The sequence below is a fragment of the Embiotoca jacksoni genome, unplaced genomic scaffold, assembly GCF_022577435.1.
Source record: "Embiotoca jacksoni isolate LCO1_2020_lvr unplaced genomic scaffold, fEmbJac1.0.p SCAF_81, whole genome shotgun sequence".
NCBI classification, from domain to species: Eukaryota; Metazoa; Chordata; class Actinopteri; family Embiotocidae; genus Embiotoca; species Embiotoca jacksoni.
The window spans coordinates 145,324-163,413 of NW_027185438.1; the positions used below are offsets into that span (position 1 = coordinate 145,324).

General features: G+C 42.4%; 1 protein-coding gene across 1 annotated transcript in view; it reads left to right on the top strand.

Annotated features, from left to right (window-relative positions):
• pdzd2 (PDZ domain containing 2) overlaps positions 1-15,149 on the top strand; it is a 66,647-nt gene extending 51,498 nt beyond the window's left edge. Inside the window, exons 21-26 of the mRNA XM_069139351.1 lie at positions 2,777-5,249; positions 6,957-7,074; positions 7,177-7,278; positions 10,000-10,270; positions 10,604-10,726; positions 14,675-15,149. Of these exons, the coding sequence (XP_068995452.1) occupies positions 2,777-5,249; positions 6,957-7,074; positions 7,177-7,278; positions 10,000-10,270; positions 10,604-10,726; positions 14,675-14,868 (3,281 nt within the window). The 3' untranslated portion in view covers positions 14,869-15,149. The remainder of the gene's footprint in view (positions 1-2,776; positions 5,250-6,956; positions 7,075-7,176; positions 7,279-9,999; positions 10,271-10,603; positions 10,727-14,674) is intronic.
• Positions 15,150-18,090: the final 2,941 nt, after the last annotated feature.

Consider the following 18,090-nt stretch of genomic DNA (forward strand, 5'->3'; position numbering starts at 1 on the left):
AGAGTGTTGAATCAGCTGGATCATCAGCTGGACTTTGGATATGTGGTCTGATGTCATAATTTTTGTCACCTACATGTGATGTTGTTGTGCATCAGAAAGCTCCTTCAAACTTGTGTTTACGAGCACTCGGTGTTAGCTTGCTGCTGTGTATGCCTTTAAATAGACCACCATGTGTTTCCCTTTTCTGCCGACCTAAGACGTAGGATCAACCCTCCCTCACTCACTCCCCCACAGCAACCTGCAAGCATCTGGCTTTCTATCCATGGTGACTATCTCATACAGTATCTTCTAGCTGTAGTTACAGGTGATAGATGTAGCTTTACTCCCTGTATGCTCTCCATGTCTCAGTTTGGTAACTGATCACTTTGTAGTAGTAATGAAGTGTAAATCTGAATTTAGCTGCATGGATGTTGCTGTGGATCGCTGGTTCTTGGTCACTAAAACAGTTTTGTTCTCATGTCAGTAATCTAAAGAAAGTTGGGCTCATCTTCATAAGATTACATAAAAATGTCATCATCTACTCAGTTATAAAATATATTTGATTGAACAATTACAATTGTTCAATTCCAGAAAGTCACATCCTCCAACTCTGAACTTCATATTTTGGGAACTTAATCTTATCTTTTAAATTTGAGCGTTTTAGTCTTCTTTATGTCTTCTCCAGCTGAGTCTGTGATATAACAGACAGCATTAGAATAACTAGTCATGTGACGTCCTGCAGCACCACAGCAGTGTCCATAATTAAGTTTTGTAATTTAGCAGCTGTAGAAACTTGAAAATGTACCAACATTTTCTGAACTAATCAATTAGTTCTCTTCCTTCTTCCCGACCGCAGGTGTGTACATGCTAACTCGTAGTCTCTGCTTACAGAACTATACATTATCTAACATAACTTCATCTGTATTGTGTAGTTGTTGTGTTTTGCAGTGCATGCACGGTCTCCTTATTTTTGTTAGACGGATTGCAAGATGTTCATGAGGGTCCATTACATTCCATTAATACGATGATATTTATTGTTTATAATAACATCGGGCCTCATTCACCAATATCTTAAGTGTTTTGTAATTTTCTTTCTCCAGAAGTCCTAAAAAAAAGGTCTCTGTCAGATTCATGACGACGCGTTCTTAAAATGCTGATTTTTTTTTAGCACCTGTGTTCCTATAATGATCAATGCAGTGTCCCCCTAAGTTCAAAGCGTGTTTCAGTTGTTCCTCATTAGCATAAGTAAAACCCTGCCAATGTCCATTAAAGAGCATGAGACTGCAGGGAGTCCCAGAAAGTGATGGAGAAAAAAGAAGATGAGAGAAACGTAATGCTGAAAGACGGCGGAGCACTGAACTTCAATAGTTCTGGAGGTATTTTGCAGGAAGTGAGCAGCTACAGAGCTGCCATGTTTAGTAGCACCTTTAATCGAGGAAAAATCAAGAAAGAAATTACATTAGACGCAATTAATCATAATATACATGTACAACACTGGATCAGGAGATGAAGGAAAGAGCAGAACCGGCAGCTCGCAGCCCAGATGCTCCTGCAGCAGGACCTTCAGACCTCCACCCAGATCCTGTTCAGCATCGCCTCATCTGACCTAAGATGGTCCTGGACATCCTGGAGAGAACGACCCGAACACTGATGGTCCTGGACATCCCAGAGAGAACGACCCGAACACTGATGGTCCTGGACATCCCGGAGAGAACGACCCGAACACTGATGGTCCTGGACATCCTGGAGAGAAAATAAAGACAAAGCTTTATTGTTCTATTCAGTGGTGTTTCCTTCCGGAGATTAATTGTAAATTATTACTAAAAGTCAAAATAACTTTAAAGCATTTTATTTACGAACAAACAGATAACTACAGTCAAACCTGGACATCCGGTCTGTTGTCCTCAGCGTGTTAGTGGAGAGACTTTAATGCTAAAAACAATTATATCAAGATCATGTAATTTTTTTTGTAAAAAATCTCATTTCAATCCAATTTGAATTCTAAAATATTATTCAACTGTAGAATTGAAGAAAAAGCAATAAGCAATTCTTCTGCACAAACATGGACTCAGATGTGTGTCAGTGGTCTGACTGATGGTTGACTGTTGTTAATTAAAAACAAATCCTAAATAAGAAAAGAAAACAAGAATCTTTGTGAAAATTGCATTAGTGAGTTTAAGAATACATTTCCTCCTGAGAACAGTCGGTGAATGAGGCCCTATGGTATTAATTTGATCTACCTTTATAATTTTATCTCTTTCATAACTTTTCTTTTGGCCTCAGCTCTAGTTAAACTGTTACTTTGCAAGGAAAAGACATCCTTATTTCAACTTGCGGTTTGAATTTTGCCGTTTGTCTTTGATCTGATCGAGTATTTTCCTTTTATTTGGAAATAGAAATGATCAATCATCCCTCTCATGAGGGGGTTTCGAGTTTGTGCAATTGTTTAATTATTATGAATATATCTCACAGACCTCGTGACCTTTTCATGGACTTTGGTGAACAGAAACATTAGGTAGATTTTCATCTAGATTCCAGTTGTAACTGACCTGCAGGTGACCACAGTTCAGTATGTAACGAACAGATTTGGGGATGCTCTGAATATTTCAGTCTGTAGAATATTTTGGTGGTGACATTATTCAGTGTTGTGTCGTCTCTAAGACCTTCTAGATGGACGTTATCTGACCAGATCAGTCTATGGCATAGAAGAAAAGCATGTAAATGAAATGGTGAACTCTTGTCGTCCGCTTCTCCGTCAGTCCAAACTCAACTGTTTACTTTTCATTTGTTGTCCCAGCTGTAGATGGACTGTCCAGTCTGATGATGTCATCAGGGAGCAGTGATGGAGCCACCAGACTTAAATCTGTTCAGAGAACGTCTGAAGAAGGACCAGTAATAACAGACTACGACTTAGAAATACCCATTACTAACATCGATGACATTTTATCAGAAGTGACATGTGATGCAGATACACACATTGAATCCTCTCTCAAAGCACTCCCTAATGAATCCTGCTGTTTAAGACAAAATGCTGCAGCTCTGTCTGAGGAGGCCGGTGATCATGTTCCCACACAGTCCAGTCTGCTGGAAAACTTCGATGTAGAAAATGAAAAGGCTGCCATCCTAAATGAGGAGACACGTATGAGCAGACAAAAAGAAAACAGTGGCTCAGATCCTAAATGGCCCGATGCTGGTTCTGAACATATGTACCCCCCAAGAGATGACAGTGATTCAGACAGTGACTCCACCACTGACAGTCTGACGGTCAATAAGACGGACGATAGTCTCCAGGATTCCTCTTCAGATGAGGAACAAGTGGAGTTTTGTTCCTGTGATACCCAGAAACCTGCTGCTAGGGGACCCTCTACTTTAAACCCGTCACCAAATGGATCCACTCCTCTTCAGCATGTAAGCAATCCAAATGAACAGCGGACTCGGACCTCTGATGTGCTACAGATCTCCTCCGAGGTCTCACTGATGAAGAAAGAAAACTCTGTTAGAACCATCGAGTGCTCAGAGGGCTCCTATAACCAGCCACCATGCCAGCCGTCCAACAGCACAGCACCAGTGTCAGCTATAGAGGGCCCCATTAACAGTGGATCAATGAAACCGTATGTAGCATCCAGCCCCAGAAGCCTCAGCATTTACAGGAAGCCCTCGCCACCAGACACCAACCATGTCACCCAAGGGGCTCCTGTTCATGTTCAGAGCGATGCCTCTCTGACCTCCGATTTATTCAATCATCTGAACACACTAACACCCTCAAGGGAGTCAGAGACGGCAGGTTCCAGGAGCAGGTCTGATTCCAGACCGCCACCCTCACTGATAAACAGACAAAAAGTTGTGGAAAGTAGAACTAGTTTATACCCTAAAGCCAGCTCCTTACTGAAGAAGACGTCTGGCCTAAAACTGCTTAATACTTCAGACAGTTCTGTGAAGTGCAGCAACTTTAAAGTTCAGGTTGAAAGTGGTCCTCCCAAACTGAGGGGTCTAAGTATTAAGAGTAAGAGCAAACCACTGGAGGAGCCTCTCCAAAAACCTTCTAGGACTCAAAGTCCAGCTCCTTCAGACACAGAAGCTTCCTTGAAAACGTCTCTAAAATCACCACCAGCTGCCACCATGTCCAGCTTCTCGAAGGCCAGTAACCAGTCTGACCTGATATGCTGCCTTTCTTTGCCTAGAGTGAGTGACAGAATCCAAATCACAGCTGATGATGGACATTCAGGTGGCATTTTACAAACTGTACAAGTGGCCAAAGGGAAGGACGTCCATTTAGGTTCCAGAGCAACATCCACATCAGGGGGCCGATCCGCCCCATCTGTCACTCAGAGAACATTTATAGAAGTTCAGCTGTCCTCCTTACCTGGATCATCATCACCAGCTATGTCACACAATGAAACAGTGAATTCAAGAGACTCTGAACACCCTAAAAACAATGCAGAGGATAGATTAGCATCTCTGCTGTCTCCCACCTTTATCACAGGAGAAAAAACGAACGGCCCTCTCAGTGACACTGTATTTAATTCACTGTGTTATTCTCCAGCAGCTCATACAAACACAGGTAATGTCTCAAAACCGAGTCTGACTGTGGAGACGGAGAGCCTGAAGTCCAGCACATCCAGACTGTACATAAAGACAATGGACAAACGCAGCGTCTCTGCAGAAACGGCCTTGTCTGCGGAATACAATCCCTTCTCTGTCCGACATAAAATAAAGTCCTTTGAAAACCTTGCTAACTTTGACAAACCTGTGGCTAAAAGCAGTGAAAACCAGTCTTATGCTCTGGCGTATCGAGCCTCACTGAACCAAAGGATTGCAGGTTATATGGGCTCAGTTAATACTGTGGACTGCCGGGCTGGACAAAGGAGTTTCAGCTCTTGTGTTGAGACTTCAGGTGCTGTCCCACCCTGCTCACTGTTTCTTAATAAATCTCCTGAGGCTGAAGTTCACAAAGCTGTGGATGGGATGGCAGCACAGACGCCTCCGGTGCTGCGGAGGAAACACGGCAGACTTCCCCACTGCAGGCTGCGGCAGTTCAGGGCTCTTAGCATGCCTGAGTTACAAAAGCTATGCACTGAGGACTTCACCAGAGGACATGGTCCAGCTGGAGATGAATCAGAGTCTGACCTCCACCCCACAGCAGCTGAGAGCTCCCCACCCTCTGCTCCCCCGACAACAGTGGCTGTGACCGAGGTGAGCCAAGGTGGCGCTGCTGAGACTCGCCTGGAAACCCCAGAGACCGGCGGACGACAGCTCGGTTGGTCCATCAGGTGGGCAGTTTTATATCCTTTATATTAATTTATATATTACTTATTTTATATATAGAAATTTGAAAATGTTTGACCTGCAGTTCATTCACTCTTTGCTTATAAACCAAACATTTCGTTTCCATCCAAATGTTAAAATCACTCATTTCTATAAGAACTAATAATGAACATACAGTCATGTGAGAGTAGGTTCTATCTGCTTAATACCCAGATTACATCAACCTTACCTGAAACACCTGAGGTCTTTACTATCAAGCAGGATCTGTGGTTACCGTGGTAACTCAGATTAACTTCTGGGTTTTCAGGAGCAGGTTAAATTCAAGATAACAGAGCGAAACATATTAAAGCTCCGCCTACTGACCAATCAATTTTCTTGTAAAAATGACATCACCGGGCGGCACAGCGGTGCAGCGGTTATCATTGTCGCCTCACAGCAAAAAGGTTCTGGGTTTGAATCCCGGCCTTCCTGTGTGAGTCTGCAGGTTCTCCGTGCCTGCGTGGGTTCTCTCGGTTCTCCGGCTTCCTCCCACCATCCAGAAACATGAACCTCAGGTTAACTGGTGGTTCTACAAATGTTCCTGAGGTGTGAACGGTCTTTGTTTCCGTCTGTCTCTCTGTCCTGTGATGGACTGGTGACCTGTCCAGGTGAACCCCGCCTTCACCCAATGTGAGCTGGGATAGGCTCCTGTTTTGAATGCTGGTTTTATTTCTTCTTTGCTCTTCAGTCCGTTTGTCAAAGCAGCTGAAACAAAGAGGCTCAAACTGAACCACGTCGTGAATACACGTCGTTACAATAACATCCCATTAAAATCTAATCTCAATTTGCACAAGTATGACCTCATCAAAACGGATTTGGCTAGAAATCTGATTTCGATGAAGTGTATTCCATAAATTCATATCTTAAAGCCAGAAGTGCTCCTACTCTAATGATGGGCAGTGATATTGAAGCCTTTTAACTGACACATTCACATGATTTTCTTCCTCCATTTTTGCATCTGTGTTTTGGATTATGTCTTTAACTTCAAACATTTCCGATATTATAGATTTTTCCTTGTTTGTAAAATATGTCACTCTGCTGCCAGTCCACCTGTCCATGAGATTAATCAAATGCTGCTAACCCCGCCCCTTTATGTGAACGTGCTCTTCGCCGGATTGAGAAACTCTGAGTATATATATCGAGTTGATAACCACCTTCTTGTGATGAAGTTTGTTGGTTTTTGTGAAGCCAGATAACGTAAAGATGTGTCGGTATGTTGAACCAGCTTTGTCGTACCGGCTGCTGCTTTGGACCTAAATACCTGAATGTGATCTGGAACCGACTTCTTTATATTGCTCACCTTGCTTCGATACAGGCGGGGTAATAAGCAGGCGTTCATGCATTCATTCTTTGGCTGTATTTTCCTGATGAGGACTGAACATGGATCTCATAATGCAGCAAAAAGGAATATATTAATGTACAAATATTTTAAAGATCTCAACTAGATTGTAATAAAGAATTATGAAGGGAAAAATGTTTTCTTGGCCAATACCAGCTGACTTTTTGTCTGAGGAACAGATAGTTACTTTTCTTGGGTCATATGGACATAACAACCAGTAGCATAAGTGCACATTTCAGTTTGATTGTTTTCTCTTCTGAACATTTTTATTTAAAAGGTTAGTCTTGTTTGAAATGACAGTCAGTGTGTTCACTTTCCCTCCTTTTGTGTGCAGTTTAAAGGAGCTGTTTGCTTCATCTGGGAATCAGTGTAAGCTACAAACGCTGCTGTCCTCCCCGACAGCTAAAGCATACGTGTCAGCCCTGCTTCAGGAGACCAAGGCCCCCTTAGAGGTATCACCATCCCGCTCATACATACAGTATATTTACAACACACACTCCAGTTTCAGTCCTATTTTCACTCTTTCTGAATGGTTTGTCACTTTAACTCTGCAGGTTAACAGTTCCACTCAGCTTGTTGTCCTGAGTAAAGAAGACGGGACAGGCCTTGGTTTCAGTGTTGCTGGAGGAGTCGACCTTGAGCAGAAAGAAATAACTGTGAGTACAAGTCTAATGTAAATGGAGTGCTGGATATCATCACAGCTCAGCGATAATGGGATGGTCTATGTCTTGATACAAGCACAGGGGGAAGAATATGCTGTTGGGGCTTTAAGTCTTAACATATGTGTTCTATATAATTGTTCCAGTATTTCAATCCTGAACGGTTACTGAGCTAAAATACTGCAGCGTTCCTGTTGACTTCCCAGGATTAACTCTCCAGGCAGAAGATGTGTTTAAAGAAAGTAATGTATAATGTGAATAAAGCAGGAATATCAGAACATCAGTCAGCATCTATAGATCAATATGAATGATCCTTGTGCTGTTCACAGCTGATTTAAACTGTATGAAGGTGGATCAAAAGGTTCTGAGACTGCTGCTGTTCCAAACTTTGATGTGCGACCTCTGCTTAAGTTTCAGTTGTATAAAACATCATAGATGCACCTGGACCACTGCTCAAAAAATGTGTGTAACTCAGGAACTGATGATGAGGCAACAGCCTTTGTAAGACAGCATCAATCAGACCTTCATGGTGGAAGTGCTACAAAGAAACCATGACTGAGGACAATGACTATTTAAGAAAGAAGCAGAGTGATGGAGCTGCATCACATGACTGCTGCATCTCACCCAAGACAGAGAGGAAACAATCCCCCTAACCTCTGTTAAATCACCAACCCAGACACAATTCCCCCCCACACACTCCTCCATCTCCTCAAACTCATAAAACACAAAAGGAAGCTGCGAAGAGAATTCATTAGGTTCAGAGCACCCCACATCAAACAGAAATATATAGACTCCAAGGCACTATTAAAACACAAACAGAAAACCTGGAACTCTTTTAACAGACAACTCAACCATGACAAAAATGAAATAGGATGGAGACCCATAAAGCAGTAACACACCACCACTCAAATCCTGTGGCGCAGTCATCGATGACAATAAATAAAAAGCCACACATTTCCATAACTACTTTGAAAATGTCCACTCATTCACAAATGATCCACAGTTTGACGGCACACAGGAAGACCTGGTCGATAAAGAAAAAGCAAAACATGAACCAACAGAGACAAACTCAGCCAATCCCAAAACCATTCGCTCAAAAAAACAGTCACCACCCACGAAATACAACTGCACCTGAAAAAAAATTAAAAACAAAGCACCCCGAGAAAATTAAAACAAAGCACCATGAGAGACAACGTGGACATCATACTTATATAGCAAGCACCTGTCACCTACCTTCAGCACCTTGTCACCTACCTTCAGCACCTTGGACACTTAGATGGACATTATACTCTCCACCTGCTTCACAACTGGCCACTTCCTCTCATGTTGGAAAACTGCAGTCATCACCATGATCAGCAGACCAGGAAAAGACTCACGCAAAGCCACAAGCTATCGCCCCATAAAGCTCCTTTAGCCACATTGGTAAACTGTTTGTCAGAATACACACTGCATCTCATAGAAACAATGGGCCTCCTCGGAAATCACCAAGACGGTTTCAGAAAAGGAAGACAACATCCTCTACTTATCAGAACACATCCACAGAAACTTAACAAAAAAGACATAACTCTGTCAATATTCTTCAACATTGAAAAAGCTTTTGATAAGGTATGGCACTACGAACTAAAAGGCAGATGACAGGACACAAGTATCAAACTCCTAAAACCATCCCAATTTATTGTCGCCAGCTTCTTTGATAACCACCGACTCAAAATCAAAGTTGCTTGTGCCATCTCAACACCTTTCAGTCCCCGACAAGAGTCTCCCAGGCCACACTTCTGAGTCCTCCTCTGTTGTTTCTGTTCATCTCTGGCTATGGTGGCTGAGGGGCAGTAAATGTCGACGTCTTCACAGATGACCTCTTCTATTGGTCCAGCTCCAAATACCAAACACTAGCAGCCAAGAAACTACACGCATGCATCACAAAAATACAAAACTGGTCAAAGGTGGAGAATCAAACTCAACCCTCTCAAGACACAATGCATCCCCTTCATCAAGAAGCTACCCCTACAGCTCCACAACATCAATGTTACACTGTACAACCAAAGGGACAAGAGCAGCAAAGCAGCAACATTCCTCTGAATCACTTTCCAAAGCAACAAGACATGGACAAAACACATCAACAACCTGGAACAGAAAGAAATCAGTGGACTCAACCACCTCAAAGCCCATTGTTGGCTGCTTACAATCCAGCTTACAGTCCTGTTACAAAATTGTCAATGCCTAACTAACAATATAACACCAAAGCATCCCCTATCATCAACTGACTGAAAGACTTCATGAAACAACCATCCAAACCGTCCATTTTAATGAATTAATACGAATGTGAAATTGTGGGAATGAGAAAGTGAGAGAGTGTGAATGAGTTAAACATATTGTGACAGTAAGTTAAGGTTGGAAATACTTTTTATAGACTGATCTCAAGATCGATATCCTCAACAACTTAAAACAGCCTATTTCACTGACTTTCCAATTTTGTGCATACGAGGGGATGAATTTATGAAACTGATGTCATGAGGTGGGACAAGATACCCACACAGATGTGATACATGTTTGTAGGAGAGGGAAGTTATCATGCAGAATGAAATATAAATAATAAATGACTGAATTGTAATATAGATGTTAAAGTGAGAGAAAAAAGTACAGACGAGGCTGGCCAGGTTTTAACAGTTCTTGCATTACAGTAGGTGGAAATACTGCAAAATGTCCCTTTGTGTTCAGGTTCATCGGGTCTTCACCAAAGGTGCAGCGAGTCTTGAAGGTACAATCCAGAAAGGTGACCCTATTTTATCTATAAATGGCACAAGTCTGGAGGGTAGAACCCACGGGGAGGCTGTGTCCTGCCTTCATCAAGCCCGGCTGTCCAATCAAGCCTTAGTGGTCATTGGGAGACACAAGGACGGTGAACTAAGTATCTCTGACAGACAAGACTCCGCTCTCCTGCCAAAGAGTATGTGCTCTGCCAGGAGAAAGTGTTTGGAACCTGGAGCAGGTAAGGCCGATGCTTCCATCTCAACACAGGAAAGACAAAGCCGAGATAAATCTTAATGCAACAGCGCCTCCTCTCATGTGCCCATGTTATTGTTCATTATGAAGCCAATTTCAAAATCTACTTGTTATGTCAGCCCACTGGTCGGGCTCCTCTCGACCATTTCACTGTTTCTAACACAAGCATTAACCTCATGAGCAGCTCTTGGTGTTGCAGTGTTAGCTGTCATCAGCTGGCAGGAAGTTAACTTGGCTCCCATAGTTCTCATCAGTGTCCTTTGTTCATTTGTAACCTCTGTAATTGTGGGTGCTGAATGTTTTTCATTGGTGGATGTAGGTCCAGATGGTGCTTTATACGTGGAGCTTCACAAGACTTCTGCTGGCTTGGGCTTCAGTCTGGAGGGGGGGAAGTCCTCCAGCCTCGGAGACAGGCCTCTCACTGTCAAACGTATTTTTAAAGGTGACCTTTGTTCCTCGAAGGAAGCTAAATATTCACGGAGAATCATATTAGGTGACATTGTAGTGGTGTGTTGGACACTCACATTGGATTTGGAGTGCACCTCCCCTGGTCCTTCTGTGTAATGCAAAATTTGTCTGTACATTTTTGGAAATTTGCCATCTTATAAAAACAATAATTATCACAGAACCTTTTGGCTGCTAACAATTCAGTTAAATCCAATTATTTGGCTCTTTGCTCTCTGGTGCGAAAACTGTGGATGCTTTAGTTAGAATAATAAGTAACCTGAGGGCTGTTTGACAAAACCTACATACAGGATTAAGCTATCCTGGTTTAATTTAGCCTTGACTTGGCTTAATGAAGGGTCACATAAGTTACTACAGACATGTATTCTGTGCAGCTACCCTACTCCAGACCAGGCTAACAACCAGGCTGTATTAATCATGGTGCCTTTCAGTCAATTCAATTCAATTTAACTTTATTTATAAAGCGCCAAATCACAACACAGGTTATTTCATGGCACTTAACACATTAAAGTCCTTACAGCAAGACTTTACAATGTTATACAGAGAAACCAACAATTCTACAATTCAAAAATTCAACAATTCCCACATAAACTAGGAGGGAAAAACTCCTCTTTAAGGGAGAAAAACCTCCAACAGAGGGAAGAAAAACTCCCTCAGCAGTCACTCTGATCACGAATCAATTTCTTACAGTTATACAATGGTCTAATGGAACTTGGACATTTTGCTCTCCAGCATTATTTATATATCTATATATTTACAAATACAATGAAGGAAATAATGATTTGATCTCTTGCCGATTTTGTAAGTTTGCCCACTGACAAAGAAATGAACGGTCTATAATTGTAGTGGAGGTTTATTTTAACAGAGACAGAATATCAAAAAAACCTCCAGAAAATCACATCATATAAAAGTTATAAATTGATTTGCATTTGATTGTGTGAAATTAGTATTTGATCCTGTAGCAGAACATGACTCAGTACTTGGTGGAGAAAGCGTTGTTGGCGAGGTCAGAGGTCGGAGGTCAGATGTTTCTGGTAGTTGGTCTCCAGGTTTGAACATCTCAGGAGGGATGTTGTTCACTCCTCTTTGCAAATCCTCCAAATCCTGAAGGTTTCCAGGCTGTTGCCCGGCAACCGGAAGCTTCAGCTCCCTCCTCAGATGTTCTCTGGGATGAAGGTCCGGAGACCGGCTCGACCTCTCCATGACCTTCATGTGCTTCTTCTTGAGCCGCTCCTTTGTTGCCTCACCGTATGTTTTGGGTCATTGTGGTCCACGACCCGTCTTCAGTGTCCCGGCTGAGGGAAGGAGGTCGTCCCCCAAGATGTCCCGGTATGCGGCCCCGTCCGTCCTCCCCTCGATGCGGTGAAGTCGTCCTGTCCCCTCAGCAGAGAGACACCCCCAAAGCAGAATGTATCCATCTCCATGTTGGACGGTGGGACAGTGGGGACGGTGGGACGGTGTTCTCGGGTTCTAGTCAGCGTTTCTCTTCCTCCAAACACGGCGAGTCCAGTTGATGTCAAAGAGCTGGATGTTGGTCTCCTCTGACCGTGTCACCTCTTCCAAGTCTTCTCTGAATCCTTCAGGTATTCGTTGGTAAACTTCAGACGGGTCTGTCCATGTGTCTTTTTCAGCCGAGGGACCTCACAGCGCTGCAGGATTTTAATCCATGACGGCGTCGTGTGTTACCGATGGTTTCCATGGTGACTGTGGTCCCAGCTGTCTGGAGACCATGAACAAGTTCCTCCGTGTAGTTCTGGGCTGATCCCTCACCTTCCTCATGATCATCGATACCCCACCAGACCAGATCTCCATGGAGCCCCAGACCGAGGAGATCCAGACCGAGGAGATCCAGGCCGAGGAAATCCAGACCGAGGAGGTCCAGACTGAGGAGGTCCAGACCGAGGAGGTCCAGACCGAGGAGATCCAGACCGAGGAGGTCCAGACTGAGGAGGTCCAGGCCGAGGAAATCCAGACCGAGGAGGTCCAGACCGAGGAGATCCAGACCGAGGAGATCCATGTCATTTAGTGTTTTTTCCATTTCCCAATAATCTCACCAACAGTTGTCTCCTTCTCACTGAGCTGCTGGCCAATGGTCTTGTAGTCCATTCCAACCTCGTGCATGGCTATGATCTGTCCCTGACATCCTGAGACAGCCCTTTGGTCTCCATGGTGGACAGGTTGGAATCTGATTGATTGATTCTGTGTACAGGTGTCTTTTATACAGTTAAGGAGTTAAGACGGGTGTCTTTTATACACGTGACGAGTTGAGACGGGTGTCTTTTATACACGTGACGAGTTGAGACGGGCGTCTTCTGTTATACAGGTGACGAGTTGAGACGGGCGTCTTCTGTACAGGTAATGAGTTGAGACGGGTGTCTTTTATACAGGTGACCAGTTGAGACGGGTGTCTTTTATACAGGTGACCAGTTGAGACGGGTGTCTTTTATACGGGTGACGAGTTGAGACGGGTGTCTTTTATACAGGTGACGAGTTGAGACGGGTGTCTTTTATACGGGTAACGAGTTGAGACGGGTGTCTTTTATACAGGTGACCAGTTGAGACGGGTGTCTTTTATACGGGTGACGAGTTGAGACAGGTGTCTTTTATACAGGTGACGAGTTGAGACGGGTGTCTTTTATACGGGTAACGAGTTGAGACGGGTGTCTTTTATACGGGTAACCAGTTGAGACGGGTGTCTTTTATACGGGTAACGAGTTGAGACGGGTGTCTTTTATACGGGTAACCAGTTGAGACGGGTGTCTTTTATACAGGTGACGAGTTGAGACGGGTGTCTTTTATACGGGTGACGAGTTGAGACGGGTGTCTTTTATACGGGTGACGAGTTGAGACGGGTGTCTTTTATACGGGTGACGAGTTGAGACGGGTGTCTTTTATACGGGTAACGAGTTGAGACGGGTGTCTTTTATACAGGTAACGAGTTGAGACAGGTGTCTTTTATACAGGTGACCAGTTGAGACGGGTGTCTTTTATACGGGTAACGAGTTGAGACGTTTGTCTTTTATACAGGTGAGGAGTTGAGACAGGTGTATTTTATACAGGTAAGGAGTTGAGACGGGTGTCTTTTATACAGGTAAGGAGTTGAGACGGGTGTCTTTTATACAGGTGACCAGTTGAGACGGGTGTCTTTTATACGGGTAACGAGTTGAGACGGGTGTCTTTTATACAGGTAACCAGTTGAGACAGGTGTCTTTTATACGGGTGACCAGTTGAGACGGGTGTCTTTTATGCGGGTAACGAGTTGAGACGGGTGTCTTTTATACAGGTGACCAGTTGAGACGGGTGTCTTTTATACAGGTGACCAGTTGAGACGGGTGTCTTTTATACAGATGACGAGTTGAGATTCGGAGTACTTTCGACGAATCTAACCGGTCTTTGGGACCCAGAATTCTTGCTGGTTGCTACGGGATCAAATACTTATTTCACACAATCAACTGCAAATAAATTTATAACTTTTATATGATGTGAATTTCTGGATTTCTTTTTGATATATTGTCTCTGTTAAAATAAACCTCCATTACAATTATAGACCGTTCATTTCTTTGTCAGTGGGCAAACTTACAAAATCAACAAGGGATCAAATAATTATTTCCTTCATGTATATAGATATCAGCATCAGTAAATCTGTGATCGAACTCCTGGTCTTTTGAAGAGCCATTTATCAAAATTAATTAATTCTACCCAGGTTGACCTAAGCACACCATCCTGATCCAGGCTTGGTAATAGTGAAACAGAAGCCAGAAAGCACTCACTAGACAAGGTCAACCCTCGCTTTAATCCATAATCTTTAGCTCACTTTTAAAGCAGTGGTCTTAGAAATATCACTATCATTCTGAAAGGACATTTTGAGAAACTAAAATGAGGTTTTGTGTCATTAAGATTGAATTACTGTACTCCACTCCAACAGGAGGTGCTGCAGAGCTGTCTGGGCTTATCAGAGTCGGTGATGAAGTCCTGTCTATCAACGGCTGTTCTTTGGACGGCCTCATGCACCATGACGCCTGGAGAATTATCAAAGCCACAAATGAGGGCCACAACCACCTCCTTATACGCAAACTGAGTAACCTGACTGTAAATAACCAGGAAATACAAACCTCCTGAGAAGCTCCACTGTGAAAGTGCCCTTCAAAACAGGACATGAATGAGCAGCAAACGAGGACAAGCGTTGACAAATTTTCATCGATGGACTTTGAGATTTTCTGCTTTGTATTGTTACATGTTTGTGTTGAAGTGGTCTAATTGTGAGGACAACCAGCTATCGTGGTGGACAATGCTAAATTATGATTTATTTCCGAGGGGAAGTGCAGTTTGTTTACAATCAATTTTCTTTTGAACACTAAATAAAAAAGTTTCTTTTTATTAAATAAAGTCAGTTTGTAAAAGATGTTTGGCTAGTTGTGGTTATAACATTCCTACTAACAAAGGTCAGTGAAGTGATTGTTCTGCTGTCTTTCAAACAACTGTGATGTACGATGTCAATTTTACAAGTCAAACACAAATAATGTCATCTGAAGCTGACAACGGCAAAATTAGATGAAAGAAAGCTAAATAACTCCAGTGATATGGAAATGGTTCAAACATTTAAGTGTCTGATAGGAAATTAAATGTCATTTGGAAGAGTTTTCTGTCAGTGGACTTCCACATAGTTTTTCAAATCAATATGTAATTTGGGAAACCTGAGTTGCCCATTTAAAGCACGTTCAAACGACTAGGAAATTCCTAAAATGTGACATTTGGAAGAACTTTTGTTCAACTCAACACAAGTCATCTCAGGCTACTTTACATAATAAGGTCAAGAAAAGAAAAGCATTGGACAACAAAGCTCACAGGTGGGCAGCCATCTGACCAATTGGAGTGAGAGAAAGATGCAGCTCATGAGATCCCTGCTGAAAGGATCAAGGAGACGGACAGAGGAAAGAGCACAAACTACAGGAGAGAAGACACCAAGTTAATGATACTGATATGTATTGCTGTGGAGAGAGAGCTGCTTGATGGTCATGTGATCCATGTAAAATGTTCTGCACTTACATACACTAGTTCCCTTCCACATTAATTGAGCTGCCATGGAAGGTGCTCAGTGTTTTGCTCAAGGACACTTCCGCAGGTGAACAGGAGCAGCCGGGGATGGAACTGCCATTATTTGCGGGGCAACCTGATTTTCCAACTGATCCACAGCTGCCCCATCAGATGGAGAAAGCAGATGGTTTCTGGACGTTATAAACTCAGTGACAATTTGTGTAGAAAGTAAAACATTTTACTAGTTGAGAATTAGTGTGAAAAGCCCGAGTTATCGCCTTATTTGATATATTTTTAGACCAACATTAACTTATGTAAAGAGTGTAATGCTGATGTTTATTGCTATCAATCTGTTTTTAATGTTTTAAAACTCCAATGGTTCTCAGCAATCACATCCTAATGTTTATCGATATTTTTAATGAGTAATGTTTCCAAATTTACAGCACATTGTTTTTTTCCTGTGGCGGGGTGTGGTTTGGCTCAGCTGCAGGAGGGACTGATTGGGGGAGTGGTTCAGGGAACTGTGCCTGGAAGAGGCTTCATTAGCACAGCTGCAGGCAATTACTGATTTGTCTCTCCATATAAAAGCACTAGCAGGTCACCAGAGGTGCTCGCACTCCTGTTGTGGCGTACGCTCAAATGCCCGGCAGGAGCCCGCAAGTGACTGAGAACATTGTTTATGCTGAATAAACACGGCTACCGACTGTACTGGGCTTATTGTTGTTCGTTTGGACCGGAAGAACCCATGGTGAGGGCAACATGTCTGTCACTGGCACCCAATGTGGGGCCCGGCACGAAGACACACGGACAACAAACAAACATGGCAGTCATCACCCTGGGGCAGATTCTGGGGGAGCTCGCGGCTATGCAGCAGGACCATGCCGAGGCCAACAGGGAGTTCCTGGCGGCGCTTCAGGTCCAAGCAGAGAGGCAGGCTGAGGCGCTCGAGCAGCTCGCTGCGTGATCGGCTGCAGCCCCGCTGCCGCGGGCCTCTTCAACGTTGGCAGCGGTGCACCTACACAAAATGAGTCCAGCAGATGATGTGCAGTCTTTCCTCAGCATGTTCGAGGCAGTGGCGGAGTCGTGTGGCTGACCAGCGGCAGAGTGGGCGGTCCGGCTCTTGCCTCTCCTGACGGGGGAGAAACAAACTGCAGCCCTGGGGCTTCCACCGGCAGCTAGAAACAGCTGCGCTGATGTGAGGAAAGCCATCCTGTTCAGTTTGTAAACATTATAATCAGTTTGTCAACATTATAATCAGTTTGTCAACATTATCACTTTGTCAACATCGGTTTTTCAACAATATAATCAGCTTTTTAACATTATAACCAGTTTTTTAACATTGTAATCAGTTTGTTAACATCATAATCAGTTTGTCAACATTATTATCAGTAATCCAACTATAATCAGTTATTCAACGTTCTAATAAGTTTGTCAACAATGTAATTAGTTTTTGAACATTGTGCATTTGTCAACATTTTCATCAGTTTTTAAGCATTGGTTTTTGAACATAATCAGTTTGTCAACATTATAATTAGTTTGTCAACATTATAATTAGTTTGTCAACATTATCACTTTGTCAACATCGGTTTTTCAACAATATCAGTTTTTTAACATTATAATTTGTTTTTCAACGTTATAATTTGTTTTTCAGCATTATAATCAGTTTGTCAACATCAGTTTTTCAACATTATAATTAGTTTTTTAACATTTTAAGTTTGTTAACATTGTCACTTTTTCAACATCATAATCAGTTTGTAAACATTATGATCAGTTTGTCAACATTATAATCAGTTTTTCAACATGATCAGTTTGTCAACTATATAATCATTTTTTCAACATTATCAGTTTTTCAACATTATACGTTTGTCAACATTGTAATCAGTTTGTCAACATTTGTTTTTCAACATCATTATCAGTTTGTCAACATCATTATCAGATTATCAACATCATCAGTTTGTCAACATCATTATCAGTTTTTCAACAATGTAATCAGTTTTTTTTAACAATATTTGTTTTTCAACATTATCAGTTTGTCAACATTATAATCAGTTTTTTAACAATATAATCAGTTCTTCAACATCAGTTTTTTTTAACATTATACGTTTGTCAACATTGTAATCTATTTGTCAACTTTATAATTTGTTTTTCAACATCATTATCGGTTTGTCAACATCATAAATCAGTTCTTTAACATAATCAGTTTGTAAACATCAGTTTTTCAACAATATAATTAGTTTTTTAACATTTTAAGTTCGTCAACATTGTCACTTTTTCAACATCATAATCAGTTTGTAAACATTGTGATCA